General features: G+C 37.9%; 1 protein-coding gene across 2 annotated transcripts; it reads left to right on the top strand.

The window, feature by feature from the left end:
- The first annotated feature begins 9,587 nt into the window (after nt 1–9,587).
- On the top strand, nt 9,588–14,818 carry LOC145626846 (putative E3 ubiquitin-protein ligase LUL2). 2 transcript variants are annotated; one of them, XM_081679320.1, is made up of 7 exons: nt 9,588–9,880; nt 11,243–11,485; nt 11,591–11,687; nt 11,781–11,876; nt 12,107–12,189; nt 12,834–12,932; nt 14,612–14,818. In XM_081679320.1, exons 3-6 carry the CDS (start codon nt 11,643–11,645, stop codon nt 12,835–12,837), a joined length of 228 nt encoding a protein of 75 aa, XP_081535446.1. In that variant the 5' UTR covers nt 9,588–9,880; nt 11,243–11,485; nt 11,591–11,642; the 3' UTR covers nt 12,838–12,932; nt 14,612–14,818. The 2 variants fall into 2 exon arrangements, with proteins under 2 accessions (XP_081535446.1, XP_081535445.1); XM_081679319.1 differs by having other exon boundaries at nt 12,834–12,890.
- The last annotated feature ends 1,278 nt before the right edge of the window (nt 14,819–16,096 follow it).

Consider the following 16,096-nt stretch of genomic DNA (forward strand, 5'->3'; position numbering starts at 1 on the left):
AAGGGTATGACTACTAGCAAGTTAATTAAATCATAGTAATGATTGCCCTTGGACTAGGTGATACGCCGAATCAACATATTATTCGGCCGTTTGATTGGCTTTATGCGAGTTGTCCGTTGAAACTATCGCTCGGACATGCTCAAAAAATTTCAAGTATTATCTCAACTTAAAATTTTTAAGTTTGGCTGGGCTAGAATGCCTAGGTATGCCCTTGCCCTATTAGAGGGTTTAATTGAGTTTGGCTAACTTGGGATACCTTACTTCTATCGTCCGCTCTAAAGAGGGACGGACATATATCTGTGACTTAGACTATGAAAGTGCAAATAAGCATAAGTAGAATGGAAAAATAATATAACAATGTTTGACTTTTCATTAATTTGTCAAAATTACATTGTTGTGGCCGTACGGCTTTAATTACATTGCTCGGTCAATAGACCTAGCTGTATATACAACTTTTTGGCTAAGTACTAAGAAAAGACTTAAAGATAATATTTCTTCATATTGTCAGTGTTCCATGTACGCGGAATTGGACGGCCGTTCATGGCTTCGAGACAGCAAGTACCATCTCGGACTTCTTCACTAACTCTATATGGTCCCTCCCAGTTTGGGGTCAGCTTTCCATCTTCATTTGCCCGGCCTACAGCTTCCATTTTCCTTAGGACCAGATCTCCCATTTTTAGCTGACGCTTTGACACTCGGCGATTATATGCCCTTGTTATCCTTAGGCGATAAATTTCGTGCTTAAGCGCCGCATTACCCCTAGCTTCCGGAAGGAAGTCTAAGGCGGTCTTCATGGCCTCCCAATTGGCCGCTTCATCATATAACATTACTCTAAGAGTAGGCTCATACATCTCAATTGGGAGAACAACCTTAGCGCCGTAGACCAAAAAGAATGGGGTTTCTCCTGTGGAGCTCTTGGCCGTTGTTCGTATGGACCACAATACATTGACCAACTCATCAGCCCATAGGCCGTCTGCCTTTTCAAGCTTGCGCTTGATACCATTGGAGATCAACTTGTTGTATGCTTCTACCTGGCCGTTGGCTTGTGGTCATCCAACTGAAGTAAAGCAATAAGCTATGCCCTGGTCTTCTAACCATTCCTTGAGTTGAGGCGTTTCGAACTGGGGTCCATTGTCGAACACCATAGACTGAGGAACGCCAAAACGTGTAATGATACTCTTCCATATGAAGGTTGAAACATCCGTCCATTTGATGCCTCGGACAGCCTCGGCCTCTACCCATTTTGTGAAGTAGTCTACTGCTACAAACACATAACGCCTTTGGCCAGATGCTGGCGTGTATGGGCCTAAGATATCCATTCCCCATTTGGCAAAAGGAAGCGGATTTATGGCCGACAAACTGTTAGCAGGGCGATGGATCAAAGTTGCAAATCTTTGGCACTTGTCACATTTTTGCACCATTTTCATGGCGTCCGACTTTAAGCTCGGCCAATAGTACCCCAGATAGGCAGCCTTTTCAGCCAAGGCTCGCCCTCCAATATGAGAGCCGCACTTCCCCTGGTGGAGGTCGTCCAGGACATCATGCCCCTTCTCAGGGGTTATACATTTCAGGTACGACTTCACAAATGCCTTTTTAAACAACTCCCCCTGCTTCATTTCGAACCAGGCTGCTCTCTTCTTCATCAACCAGCTCTCTTTAGGATCGGCCGGAAGTAATCCATCCCTTAAATAAGAAATGATCTCGTCCATCCAAGTGGAGCATCTATCAATGATTTGTACTGGCTCGGCATCAATGCTCCTTCTTTCTTTTACCTCCCAAAATACTAATCTGGGAGTATCACATGATGCTGAGGATGCTAACTTAGAGAGGGCGTTCGCCTGATGATTGGACGAACGAGGAACTTGTTGTAGAGTAAAATGATCTAGGCCCTTGGCCTCCTCTTTGACAATCTTCAAGTATTTCATCATAGCCGGCTCCCTTGCCTCAAAATCTCCATTCACCTGGCCGACTACAAGAAGGGAGTCCGAGCTTACATCCACTTTTGTTTCTCCTGCCGCCTTACACATTCTAAGGCCAGCCAGGAGAGCTTCATACTCAGACTCGTTATTAGAGGCTTGGAACTGAAATCTCAAAGCATATTCAAACTTATCCCCCTCGGGCGATTGACAAATGACTCCAGCACCTGTAGGCGTCGCTTGAAGTGCGCCTACGTTAAAGCATGTGTGAATATGCTTGGCACTCATAGGAAGTGGGAATTGACATATACGATTAGGGACAATGATTAAGGACAAAGAAAAGTAGGGAGCTGCCAACAAGTTTTTAAGGAACTTGTAAACCGTTCACGGGTCATAAAAGGCAACCACGATAAAGGGACAACGATAGGCAACAACGATTGACCCGTGAAGGTTACACCTCATTCATAATCCATGAGATTACTAACTCCATATGGTTCGGAACCACGAAAGGAGAATCGGGGATGATGGTACGAAGTGAGTCATGGAGTCACATTCGCCCGTATTGGCCTCTACTCGATTCTTATAGTGAAAAGTGATTCCTGCGATCTCAAAGGCATACAAACAAAATATTCAATTTGCTCCAAATTATTATTAAGCTAAATTGGTTGAATATTAATGCAACATATAATCCTAAAATATTAGTGATCACTTGACTTAACAACAAGATTAAAAAGGAACCTAAACCAGTTGTCCAAATTATCTTATTAGGCGTGATTTTCAATTACATATTCCCTTTAAACATGCAATATGGTGATAAAAAAATATAATAGAATTAACATTAATATTGGAACCAATTCAACAGTAATAACATTAGTCAAATCAAATATAAATAAACCTAATCATGATACTAGCAATATCAAAATAAAATAAGAGTAATTAAACTAATTAATTACTCACATTCCGCGCGTTCCTTTAAATTGCTACATCATGAATAAATTGTTAGTAACTTCAATTAAAATATAAATCAAATGGAAATTAAATTAAATAAATGTAGATTTGATTTGTTCCAAACCCTCAGTTATTTGTACCTTTCACGCCTTGGTTAAAGTATATAACTTTGGGTATTGTATGAACTCCTTGGAGTGTTTAAGGGAAGAATGGTGTAATTAGGAATATAGGTTTAAGGCTTAAAATATGAGAGAAAGAGAAGAAGAATGATTTTTGGTGTAAAAGAGAGGAAGAGAGAAGGATTTGATGATCAAGCTTGTTGATAATTGGAAAAGGGGTGATATGACCTCTATTTATAGAAAAAAAAGAAGGGTCAAAAACACAAGATAAGATAAGAATTCGAATCGGATAAAACTCTTGCGATAGACAGCAGTTTTTGCGGTTTTTGTTTTTATCATATCTTTTGATCCAGAAATCGAAATAAGATAAATAAGATATCGTTGGAAAGCTCTTGAAGTCTACTTTCTAACCCAATTAGAATAAGATTAAAATATTTTATAGAATAAAATATATGGCCGAAATAGTGAGACGGTGTTAGTTTTGGATAGAGTTTGATATTTTGTTCATATCTTTTCCGTTATAGCTCGGAATTGATATTATAATATATCATTGGAAAGATAATTTCAAGGGCTATCCAACCATATAAAATTTGGATACAGACTATGGGGCACGAAAATAATATCTGTCTATCTTTGAATGTCTTTCAATTCGAATAAAATTAGAACTTTAAAAAAAAGGAGTTTTATTCAATTTCAAACTCTTTAATCTTATCTTTTCAAAAAGGATAATTAGAATGTTTTAGAAACTTATAGAAGTTTCTAATTAATCCTAATTGGTTAAGGAATTGTATTAAATCATTTGGACCCTCCACATGATCATTGGGTCGTATGTAAGGTGGGCTTAGGTTTGGTTTGGGTTCAGTTTAATATTTTGGCCATAACTTATTCGTTATAACTTGGATTTGGGCTTATAATATATCATTGGAAAGCTCTTTTAAAGCCCCATCCAACTATTCAATCACTGGACCCAGATTATGGACCAAAATAAACTGGATTAAACATTTTTATAAAAAGGACACTAAATGAATGATTTTAAAGGACACGAAATGAATTATTTTGGGTTTAAAGGCACGAAAAGAGGAAAATAAGTTATGGTTTGGGGAAATGGGATAGGAGTTGGGTTGGTTTTATGAAATGGAAATATGGATTTAAGCACTACAAGATTAAATACTCAACCCAACCAATAATGGCGGTGAAAGGTTGTTCATCATCGGGTTTGGTTTTGGGAGACATTTTTAGGTTTCTACAGCACCACATCCGGTCGCCGTTGCACTACCATCAACAAACACCTTCCAGATCTGATCTTCGGCCGGCTGAAGATCAGGCCGAGTCATCTCAGCTAAAAAATTAGCAAAGGCCTGTCCCTTGATTGCCTTTCTTGGCTCAATCGTAATGTCAAAGCCTCTCATTTCCAAGGCCCACTTGAGCATACGACCACTGGCCTCTAAGGTTGTGAATGGCTTCTTCAGAGGTTGATCTGTGTAGACCACAATTGAATGTGCCAAGAAGTACGGCCGCAGATTCTTTGATGACATATACAATGCTAGGCCAAATTTTTCAATAGAGGGGTACCTTAGCTCGGCGTTGTGAAGTACATGACTGATAATATAGACTGTGATCTGATGGCCGTCCCTTTCAGCAAGCAGGACGACACTTAGAGAGTGTTCAGAGATGGCGAGATAGATGAATAACTTCTCATTCTTGAGTGGACTGACGAGCCGAGGCAACGTATGCAGATGGCTTTTTAGTTGTACGAATGCCTCCTCGGCCTACTCTGTCCACTTGAACATGGATTTCTTCTTGATAGTTTGAAATAAATAACGACACTTATCCCCTGACCTTGACAGAAATCTACCAAGTGCTGCTAAGCAGCCGGTCAACCTTTGCACTTCCTTGATCGTCCTTGGTGACTTCATGTCCAGGACAGCTTGAATCTTTTCAGGGTTGGCCTCAATTCCACGTTGATCAATAAAAAATCCGAGAAATTTACCGGACTCAACACCAAAGACACATTTCTTTGGATTTAACATCATCTTATGCCGCCTGAGTTCGGTAAAAGTTTCTCGCAGATCCTTCAGATGGTCGGCCGACTTTTTTGACTTGACAATCATGTCATCGATGTACGCCTCCATATTCCGGCCGAGCTGATCACTACAGACTGTATTAACAAGTTGCTGGAAGGTAGCAGGGGCATTCTTGAGGCCGAATGACATAACTTTGTAACAGTACAACCCCTGCTCAGTTACGAACGATGTTTTCTCTTGATCTTCTTCCCATAAGGGAATTTGATGGAATCCGGAGTATGCGTCCATGAAACTCATCAGGGCATGCCCGGCCGTTGAATCAACCAGGCGGTCGATTTTGGGCAAGGGAAAGCTTTCCTTAGGGCATACCTTGTTCAGATCAGTGTAATCCACACACATTCTCCGAGTTCCATTCGGCTTTTTCACGAGAACTACATTGGCTACCCAGTCTGGGTAATAACATTGCCGAATGAAATCGGCGTCCAGCAGCTTTTTTACCTCAGCTGCGGCCGATTGATTCCTCTCTTCTCCATGATTTCTCTTCTTCTGGCGGACAGGTTTAACGGCTAGGTTCACAGCCGGCTTATGCATGGCCAGGTCAGGACTTATTCTTGGCATCTCACCAACGTTGAATGCAAATAAATCTTTGAATTCTTTCAGCAGTTGAACTAAGTCATCCCCAAGCATACCCAAAGCTATAGTACGTGCCTACACTAACCGTCCGACCTTGTTGATCGGGGTCAAGCACTACATCTTGGTGACTGCCAGCCGGCTGGGGCCTTAACTCTTCTGGCTGACCGACAGTCATTAGCTGCTATGCTTGCTCTATCTTGGCCGCCTTACGCTTCTGGCTGACCTGGTATGCTGAGAGTGAGGTTCCTTCTTCTTTTGGCTCGGACGATTTTGGTCCGCGTGCTGTAGGCTTAACGGTCAACTGATTACATTCCTTAGCCATTTTCTGACTTCCTTGGATTGTCCCAATTTTTCCGTTCGTCCTCTCGAACTTTAGCAACATTAGATGAGGTACAATGACTGCTTTGGCTGCATTCAGTGTAGGACGGCCGAGTATGACGTTATATCCAGTCAGTTCTTTTACAACCAAGAAGCGGACAACCATATCTCTTCCTTCCCTTTTTTTCCCAAAGCGGACGGGTAGGTCTATCTGCCCAACCGGGTGGATAACATTCCCCCCAAATCCTACCAACGGGTGAGTGATGTCTTGAAGAGCATCCTCTGGGAAGCTTAGATTCTTCAAAGCGGCCAGGCTGATGATGTCGGCCGAGCTACTCGTATCAATCAATATTCGTCCGACCTTCAAATTGGCTATCTTCATAATGAATACCATGGGATCATTATGCAGGGCTTTGACATCCCACCGGTCAGCCTCGCTAATGATTACTTCGGGAAAGGGTTCGGTCTTTACTGCATCCGTTTGCATCACCTTTCCCAAGTTCCAGGCGTCTTGCTTGATCCCTTTCATGGTTAGGCCGCCTAAGGCGAAACCTCCTGATATCACGGCCAAAAAGCCTGAATCAGTGTTATTCCCATCATCTTCCTTGTCTTTGTTCTTATCATTTTTCAGTCTCTTCTCGGACGTGTTGTCTGTCCGTGTGTAAGTGAATTTGGACTTCATCACATAAGAGTTCAGCATGCCTTTCTCAGCTAGCTTGTCCAACAATCTCTTTAAATTGATACAATCGTTCGTGTCATGTCCCACGTCCTTGTGGTAATGACAATACTTGTTCTTAGCTTGTTCCTGTACTAAGCCGGGCCTCTCAGTGGCTGGGGATTTTCAAACTCAAACTTATCTTTGATTTCCATCAGGATGGAATAACAGTCCTTGTTGAACTCATACTAGGGCTCGTACGCCTTGACCTTCTTGGATTTCTGTGGCTAACCGTCGGACACCCAGACTTCTTTTCTCTTTTTTCCTTCTTTCTTTTGGCCGGCCAAGTCTTGCTGAGAAGATTGTTTCTTCTCAGCCCCCTTGGCCGGCGCTTCTGATTTTGTGAGCGAACAAAAGTCCGCCGCCTCAATATAAGCTTCGGCTTCCCGCAAAACACCTGTGTATGTCCGAATCTTTTTTCTTACCAAGTCAAATTTAAAACCATTATGCCTTAATCCCCGGAGAAATTCAGAGTAAGCCATTTCATCCGGCAGATTATGAATTTGGGCTTTTTCTTGGTTAAATCGCTGGACGTACGACCGTAGGCCCTCATTCTTCCCTTGAACAATAGTTGCCAAATTAAGACTGGCCTTTCGAGGCGGTATGTTGTATGAAAAATTTCCCACAAACAGCAAACTAAGAGTAGTAAAGCAATTGATACATCCGGCCGGGAGGCTATTGAACCAATCCTTTGCCACACCCTTCAAAGTGGCCGGAAAGCATTTGCACCAGGTAGCATCATCTACACTTTTCAAGTACATCAGGTTCTTGTACGAGGTGATGTGTTCTTCTGGGTTGCCCGTGCCATCATAGGCTCCCAGGAGTACACTCTTCACCTTTGGTGGCTGAGGGGCAGTTAAAATATCTTGCGAAAACGGAGGCGGCTTATCCCCAAGATTCAACAACCACATCTGCCAATCAATTGGCTAGGGCTGCACAGGCTGTCCGGCCATATAAGGAGTTTGACCGGACGTCTGAGCGAACGACCCATATTGTCCGAAAACCTGGGGGCTTGGATGCACAATGCCGTTAAGACCCTGAGGGGGCGTATACTGCGGCGGTTGTACTGGAACAGGGGTTGGATTACGCACAGCTTGACTCCGGCTGGAGATGGCCGTGTTGCTATGCTGAGAAAAAGAGTAGTTGGAAAATTCGTCCGGCATAGTGGGGGTTGAGGCCGTGTCTGAGTATGCGGCACGTTCGCGCTGCTTATGCCGGAGATTATCCCTTGCATCCTTCAATCTTCTAGACGGCTCAGGCTCCTCTCTTTGTGGCCGCCTACCTCTCCCCCCAGCCGACTGGATTTTCGCCAGCAGATCAGAGAAATTCGTCTGCAGCACCCTTGGAGACCTACCACTCGTTCGGCGAAATAGGGTGTTCCCAGCATCTGTTGCGTTGGTTGCCTTGTTCGTTCGACGAAATGGGGTGTTCCCCCTCTTTCCTGGGCGGCTGCCTAGAGGTAGAGGCTCTATTGCTCTCAAACTCCTTTCGGAGCTTGTTGAGTGCGGCTTTCAGAGAGGCTGCAGTAACAGGAGGGTCATCAGCCTCTTGAAATGTGGCGATCAGCGGATCGCTGGTATGGATTGTAGGGATCATATCCTCTACATGTCCGTCCTCGCCTGGATTAGGTGTCTGACCGTCTATTGCCATAACGGACAAGTATCCCCACTGACAGCGCCAAATGTTTCGGGTGTTTTTTGGATTTCCTCGGATACTGGTCGCGTTCTTCTGGCAACGAGACTGAGACACCTGCAAAACAACGAATATTCCTTTCTCAGAATATTCGCCTCCGGCGATCAAGTTAGTGATCGGAAACGGAAAGGGCTAGAGAGAGAAAGTAGAGAGAAGTTGGAGCTATTAATGCTCTTTTTCTTGTAATGTCATCATCCACCCCTCCCATCATAAATGATTGGGGTATTTATAGGGGTGGGAACTTGTGCCATTTTTAGGGTTTGTACCCTAAAATTACGTGACGTGATTGGCTGCGCAATCACGCGATGCCACGTGCGACATGGGGACGCCGTTTTACGGCTTTTAGGGATATCTCTCGGGATTTGGGCCATTGTAACATCCTAGAAATTCCTTTCCTTTAAATACCCATTCTACTCTTTTAAAAATACGATTTAGGAATAACTAAGACATTACCGTCACCGTGAAAACGGCTAAGGCAATTATCAAAGATACACAGTGGAAGACTCAAAATTAAAAACCGATTAAACAAGTCAACCCAAAGTCAACCAAACGAAAATAAAGTTTAAAACCAAACGAAAATAAAGTTTAAAACCAAACGAACAAGTCAAATAAAATCAAACTACAACTTGGAACCATTAAAGACCCTTATTAAAAAACCGTTCCCAAAACAAACCTTTATGTTAGTCTACACATAATATATCATAAATAAATAAAGCATAAAACACATTGTAATCTAATGAAAACTAGTAGGATTCACTCTTCACTCATGCCCCATCATGATCATGCTTCAATACCTGAAAAGTTTATCTCTACTTGTTTCCACTACTCTCCATTAAAAATGGGTCATCATAGGGCCAAGATAAAGACATGGCCAAATACACAAATACACACACAATCAGCAAAGCTGAGTACATAAGCGTAAATTAGCCACACTCACTAGTGGAAAAAAGTCCATTTGTAACGCCTCATTTGTAACGGACATAATTAAATCCGTTACAAATAGATGATTCGTAATGGACAATATAAAGGTCCGATACAAATAACTAATATTTGTAACGGGCGAAAATTTGACCGTTACAAATAAACAGTATTCGTAATGGACAGAAATTTGTCCGTTACAATTATTGCTCTAATCGTAACGGCCAAATCAGGTCCGTTACAATTCCATCACGTGTTAGCACTAACATTAGGGTTTTGAGAAATTAGTCGTTCATTTCTTCCATCAGCCGTTTTCCTCCCTCTCTCTCTCTCTCTCATATCTCTCTTTCGCTCTCTCTCTCTCTCCTCAATCTAAAACTTTAAATTGCAGAGCTTCATTATTTAGATCTAAATTGAGAATTTCTGTCAACTTATTCGGACCAATTGTTCGAAAATCGACGTTTCGAGTATGATTTCTTTGGTAATCTCTGAAATCCGGTTCAAATCCATGACGCTGAATCTTGAGTAATTTACCTCCGTTGAAGCTCCATTGTAGAAGCTTCTGAGCTTTAACTCGTCATTGAAACAAAATCAGAGGTAAATTCTTTTTTTTCATAGATTAACCGTTGAATATCAATTTTTCAAGTAATTATAGTTGAATTTGGGTTATTTTGAGGTGAATTATTGAATGTTGCTCAATTTATTAAAGATGATAACAATCAATTTTGCTGCTAGAATTTCTTAGGAATATGTAATTTTTTTTGCTCCACTGATCCATGTATTTTTTTTTCATTTTATGTTTCATTAATTCATTGTTATTTTATGGAAAATTTGTCAAAAACAACCTTTTAAAGTGTCCACTTTATTTAAAACAACCTTTTAAATTTTTTTTTGCAATTTAAGACCACATTATAAATTTTTTTTTATCAAAGACAACCAAATGTTACTTTCCGGCGTTGACTCAATTTTTGCCGATGTTGACCACGAGTGTGCGAGTCACGTGACCTCCTACATTGCTTAATACACCCCTTTTTCCTCCAATTAACTCCTATTAAAACCTCTACTTCTCTTTCATCCCTCTTTTAGTACGAGTGAATTGGAGTGAAAATTGGTGTATTAAGCAATATACGAGTTCATGTGCGTTGCACACTAGTAGTTAACATCGGGACAAATAGAGTCAAATGTCGGAAAGTAGCATTTGGTTGTCTTTGATAAAAAAAATTATTATGTGGTCTGAAATTGCAAAAAAAAATTTAAAAGGTTGTTTTAAATAAAGTGGACACTTTAAAAGGTTGTTTCTGACAAATTTTCCTTATTTTATCATACATTATTATTATTATCTCAAGATCGCATCTACTTAATTGTGGTTTTGATTTTTTTCGATTACAGATCCTGTGTAATTGTACTACAATTTGTCAACTATTTTTGTCGGATGATTTACTTTTAATTACTTTACTTCTACATGTTTCTGGATTTTATTACAAATTAGAAGAATTGGCCTGGTTTCATTATACTATACTATTGTTTCATGGCTGAATTGTCAAATGGTTCAACTTACACTTCAATCTTGTCGTGATTTTGGAGTCATATGGATCTAAATATTAGATTCTTTATTCCTTGGTGATGTCTTTTTTTTTGAAACCCTTGGTAATGTCTTTTTTTTTGAAACCCTTGGTAATGTCTTATCTGATACATAATATACACAAATAATTATAAACCTTTTTATCTTATACAAAACTCAATCAATTTATTTTTGAACAAAATATTAATTTTAAGAATATGTAAAGTGATTGAATTTCAGTTTGTGCATATAAATTCTGCTGGACTATATATTACATTGAGTCAGTGACTGTTGTTGCTTTATATATGTATGTTTATTGCTTTATATATGTTTGTCTCGTGTGTTTATTAGTAATAACATTACATATATTAAGATTTGTGGCTTGAACAAATGTGCAGGAAGATAGACAATTGCATTTAGTGCTTGGTTGTAGTGGTGGTGCTTTCAAGATCAATGAGGGGAGGCCACCTTTAGGTTTATGTCAGAGTAGGTGACAGGAGAAGATGAAGACAGAAAAAGAAAATAGAAGGGGAGAATATATATGGTATCATGCTAGTGCTTCGTATATTGGGTAATACGTACTCTGGTTCATTTTGCTACAATGAATCTAAAGCTCGTATGTAACCAATGATTTGAACAAGGTTACATAAACAAAACGCCTTCATCAATTTTGCTTCAAGTTTATTATTTCTAATTTTATCAATTAATTTCTTGTAATTAAAGGGTGTTATCTCATTTCTGTGTAGGGTGTTATCTAAAGCTCATATGTAACCAATGATTTGAGTAAGGTTAGCATCCATGGGTCTTCCTAATGCTTCTGCCATCCGCTCTACTATCTGGAAGGTTCTCTCTCTTTCTATTCATTTCATAGTATGAATTCATTACTTACTTAATCGGTTGAATCCCTAAAATATGAATTTCAATTGCAATTGCCAGCTTCTATTGGAAAGTGATCGAGCAATGTGGCCCTCTGAATTAGCCAACAAGAGGTCTCAATACAACCATTTTAAGGATGACCTCTTGATGTCTCCCGTATATCCTCTTATGTCTTTCTTTTGCTTTTCTCAACTACTATTCTTAACTAGTTTCTTCTACTACTCATTCAATTGTCATTGTTTATAGTCTTTATACACATAACAATCTATCAATTTTCTTACTTGATGTGTTTAAACAAAATACATGAACAATAATGCTATTCTGGATCTGATATTATCAGTTATAGTTATAATATCAATAACAAGTGTTTGTCTAATTTGAACAAGGACACGTTGAGGGTTGAGCCTGATGCTGAGAATCCTGGCAAGTTTCTTGTTGCCTTCACTTTTGATGCTACTGTTGCTGGAAGGTATTTTTTTTTTATTTATGGGGTTTTGTTTAATTACTTTCTTGCGGACTTGTTGTTGTCTATAATGTTAATTTTTACAGAAATTGTATTTGGACAAAATTTTCTCTCTTGTATTTTCTTGTTGTGTTTAATTGTATTTGGACACCTTGTCCTCTCTTTGCACTTTGTTCTGTTTTTTCTTTTAAACCTTAATCAGTTTTTTTTTCCTCAAAAACAAGTCTTTTATTTAAAAAAAAAAAAGAATGATGACAATGTATGTTATTCGCGGACTCCTGATTTTGAGCATTTGTTGATTATGTTTGCTTCATAAAAACAATGATAACAGATATTGTGACTAATTAGCTTCATTCTTTCCTAGTCAGTGTAGTAAGAATTGATGGTTTTTGGGGTTAAGCGAGGGTTGGGATGGCCTGAGAACTCAAACTAAGAGAGTGGAAGTTGCTTATTTGTCTCACGATTCATTTTTATCATGTATGCTTGTTGCACATGCTTGTTTAACACTGTTAACTGTGGAGCATATTGTTATATATAAGGAACTTTGTATTAAGCAGAAACAGAAGGAAGAGGTTGGCAGGTTTATCGCCTAGGCACTTGTGTGTTCAATACTGCATGTATTGGTTTCTAATGCTATGATTTTTATACAGGTAGCACAAGAGATTAACTCAGAGGCAAAACTTCAGAGTGACTTTGTAGATCAGTTGGTAAGGCATCAGCTTAATCTTCTATATTTATAGCATTTTTTGGTTTGACTCGATATCTTGAAAATCTTTTAAGTTGTTTTTGTGATATCACTGCTTGTTTTCTCTTTTTGGGTACTATTCTCTTCATTCATCAAATGCAACTTTTTTCTAGCTTAAGAATTAGAATGCGTTTTATAAGTACTAATTTGTCAAATATACCTTGAGAATAGGTTCCTGCTTTCCTCTTTTCAGAATTTTCTTGTTATTTTCTATTTTTTTTTTACCTCAACCTGTGTTGCCTTCTTTCTCATTCACCCTCTTTAAGTTGGAATTTCTTTCCATTATCTGAACCCTAACAAAATCAGAATTGGTTTCATATTCTTGCTAATGTTGATGAATTCTGTTTCAGTGTTGTTGATACCGGTGACATGAGCAGTTTTTTGGTCTTTCTTGTTGTATGTGTGGTTGGCCAGCCTATTTTAGGTCTATACTATCTTAAGTATATTCTGAAACTGATGCACTTTTCCGTGTGTGGATATTAACTAAACCTTTGGGGATTTTCGCAATTTACATGCATGAATGAGCTTGCTTATGTGACTTTGTAGTATTTTATTTGAAGAGGTGTCTTAGAGGAGGTTAGTAGGTTTTTTTGCAAATTTTGAAGCCTTTTTAGCTCTATACGCTCCTAAAAGTAAGATAATGGTCAATTGTTATTGATTTCAATTCATAAAAACCAAAATATAAGGTAATTAAGGATGTTTAGTGTTATATTGTGTTAATTTGAACAAATACTTGAAAGATGGGAAAGGTAGAAGTCCCTTAGACAATTTTGAAGCGTTTTTGGCTCTATACGCTCCCAAGAGTGAGATAGTGGTCAATTTTCATTGATTTCAATTCATAGAAACCAAAATATAATGTAATTAAGGATGTTTAGTATTATATTGTGTTAATTTGAACCAATACATGAAAGATGGGAAAGGTAGAAGTCCCTTAGGCAATTTTGAAGCCTTTTTGGCTCTATACGCTCTTAAAAGTGAGTAAATGGTCAATTTTCATTGATTTCAATTCATAGAAACCAAAATATAAGGTAATTAAGGATGTTTAGTGTTAAATTGTGTTAATTTGAACCAATACATGAATGATAGGAAAGGTAGAAGTCCCTTAGGCAATTTTGAAGCCTTTTTGGCTCTATACGCTCCTAAAAGTGAGTAAATGGTCAATTTTCATTGATTTCAATTCATATAAACCAAAATATAAGGTAACTAAGGATGTTATGTGTTATATTGTGTTAATTTGAACAAATAATTGAAAGATGGGAAAGGTAGAAGTCCCTTAGACAATTTTGAAGCGTTTTTGGCTCTATACGCTCCCAAGAGTGAGATAGTGGTCAATTTTCATTGATTTCAATTCATAAAAACCAAAATATAAGGTAATTAAGGATGTTTAGTATTATATTGTGTTAATTTGAACCAATACATGAAAGATGGGAAAGGTAGAAGTCCCTTAGGCAATTTTGAAGCCTTTTTGGCTCTATACGCTCCCAAAAGTGAGTAAATGTTAACTTTTTATTGATTTCAACTCATAGTAATCAAAATATAAGTCAATTAAGGATGTTATGTATTTTGTTTCTATATTATGAGTTTTATTTCTATAATTTGGTTCATCACATTTATTCTAATGATTGTTTTTATTATGGATTGTTTTTATTTTGTAACCTCTTTCATATGTTTTTTTTTCAATAGGATTTTTATCCAAGGACCGCCCCGTATGATGTTGACGAGTTGAATGTGGTTCGAGAACAATGGGCGCAATACTTTAGAAGTAAATATTTATTGAATGCATAACTATTAGCTTAGGTAGAACAACGTAATATTTTTAGTGTTGTTGTATATGTTGGATAAATTTATACAAGTTTTTATTTGTAATGTATTACTACTTCAGTTTTTATATTACGTCGTATTAATTTATACGAAAGATTGTTCGGTATAATTGCTTATTTACAGGAACAGGTTTATTATAACAGGTTTTAATTAATATATATTAATTATATATAAATACATGCTGTCGACATTAAATAAAATGAAAATTTAATTTAATAATTATTTGTAACGGGCAGCAGAACTGTCAGTTACAATTAACCAGTTATTCGTAACGGGCATTTTTGTTGCCCGTTACAAATAAGTGTTAAATTATATACAATAAAATTCGTAACGGACATTTAAGATGTCAGTTACGAATAATCACTTATTCGTAACGGGCGTTTTAGGTGCCCGTTACGAATAAGGACTTATTTTAATACAAAAAAGGATTTATTCGTAACTGACATTTCATATGTCCGTTACGAATAACCCCTTATTCGTAACCAACATTTCAAATGTCCGTTACGAATAACCCATTATTCGTAACGGACATTTGAAATGTTGGTTACTGTAGGGAATAATTCAAGCCTTTAAAATCCCACTAGCTTGAACCCCACTGTGATCATACACTAAAGTACGGTGGCGTCCAAAAGGGAAGAAGATAGAGCAAAAGAGTCGCCAACAAGTTTTTAAGGAACTTGTAAACCGTTCACGAGGTGAAGGTTACACCCCTTAACGATCTAAGAGATCGTCAACTCCATAAGGTCTAGAACCAAATAAGGGTTCGGGGATGATGGTACAAATCCAACCTAAAAGAGATTGAACCTGCCCTAATAATAGGCCTCTACTTTATTCTGCTCGTATTCATGTGCGCTTTTTAATTAACATGCAATCAATAGGATTATCCCTAAACCTGTTTAATCTATGTTGGTTGAATTTAATCCACAAATAAATCTATTATTGGCGATCACTTGAATTATAATTACATTAACCCTAAACAAGATTATTAAATATCTTATTAAGCATGATTACAAGTACCAAATTCCCTTTAAGCATGCATAAAAGGCGTGATCAAGCAATAAATATAAATAATCAAGCAACACAATAAATAATCAATATCATGAATAATTATTATAATAATAATAATATCATCATAAATAAAATAATTATCATCAAAATAATAATAATAATAATAATAATAATAATAATAATAATAATAATAATAATAATAATAATAATAATAATCATAAATTATAACGATTATAATCATAATCATGTTCATGTTAATATTAAAGCATAATAATTGCAAGATCCTAGGCATGATACTAACAAGATTAATAACAAACCCTAGCATGTCACTAAACAATA

This window comes from Chenopodium album, chromosome 4, assembly GCF_948465745.1.
Source record: "Chenopodium album chromosome 4, dcCheAlbu1.1, whole genome shotgun sequence".
Classification (NCBI taxonomy): domain Eukaryota; kingdom Viridiplantae; phylum Streptophyta; class Magnoliopsida; order Caryophyllales; family Amaranthaceae; genus Chenopodium; species Chenopodium album.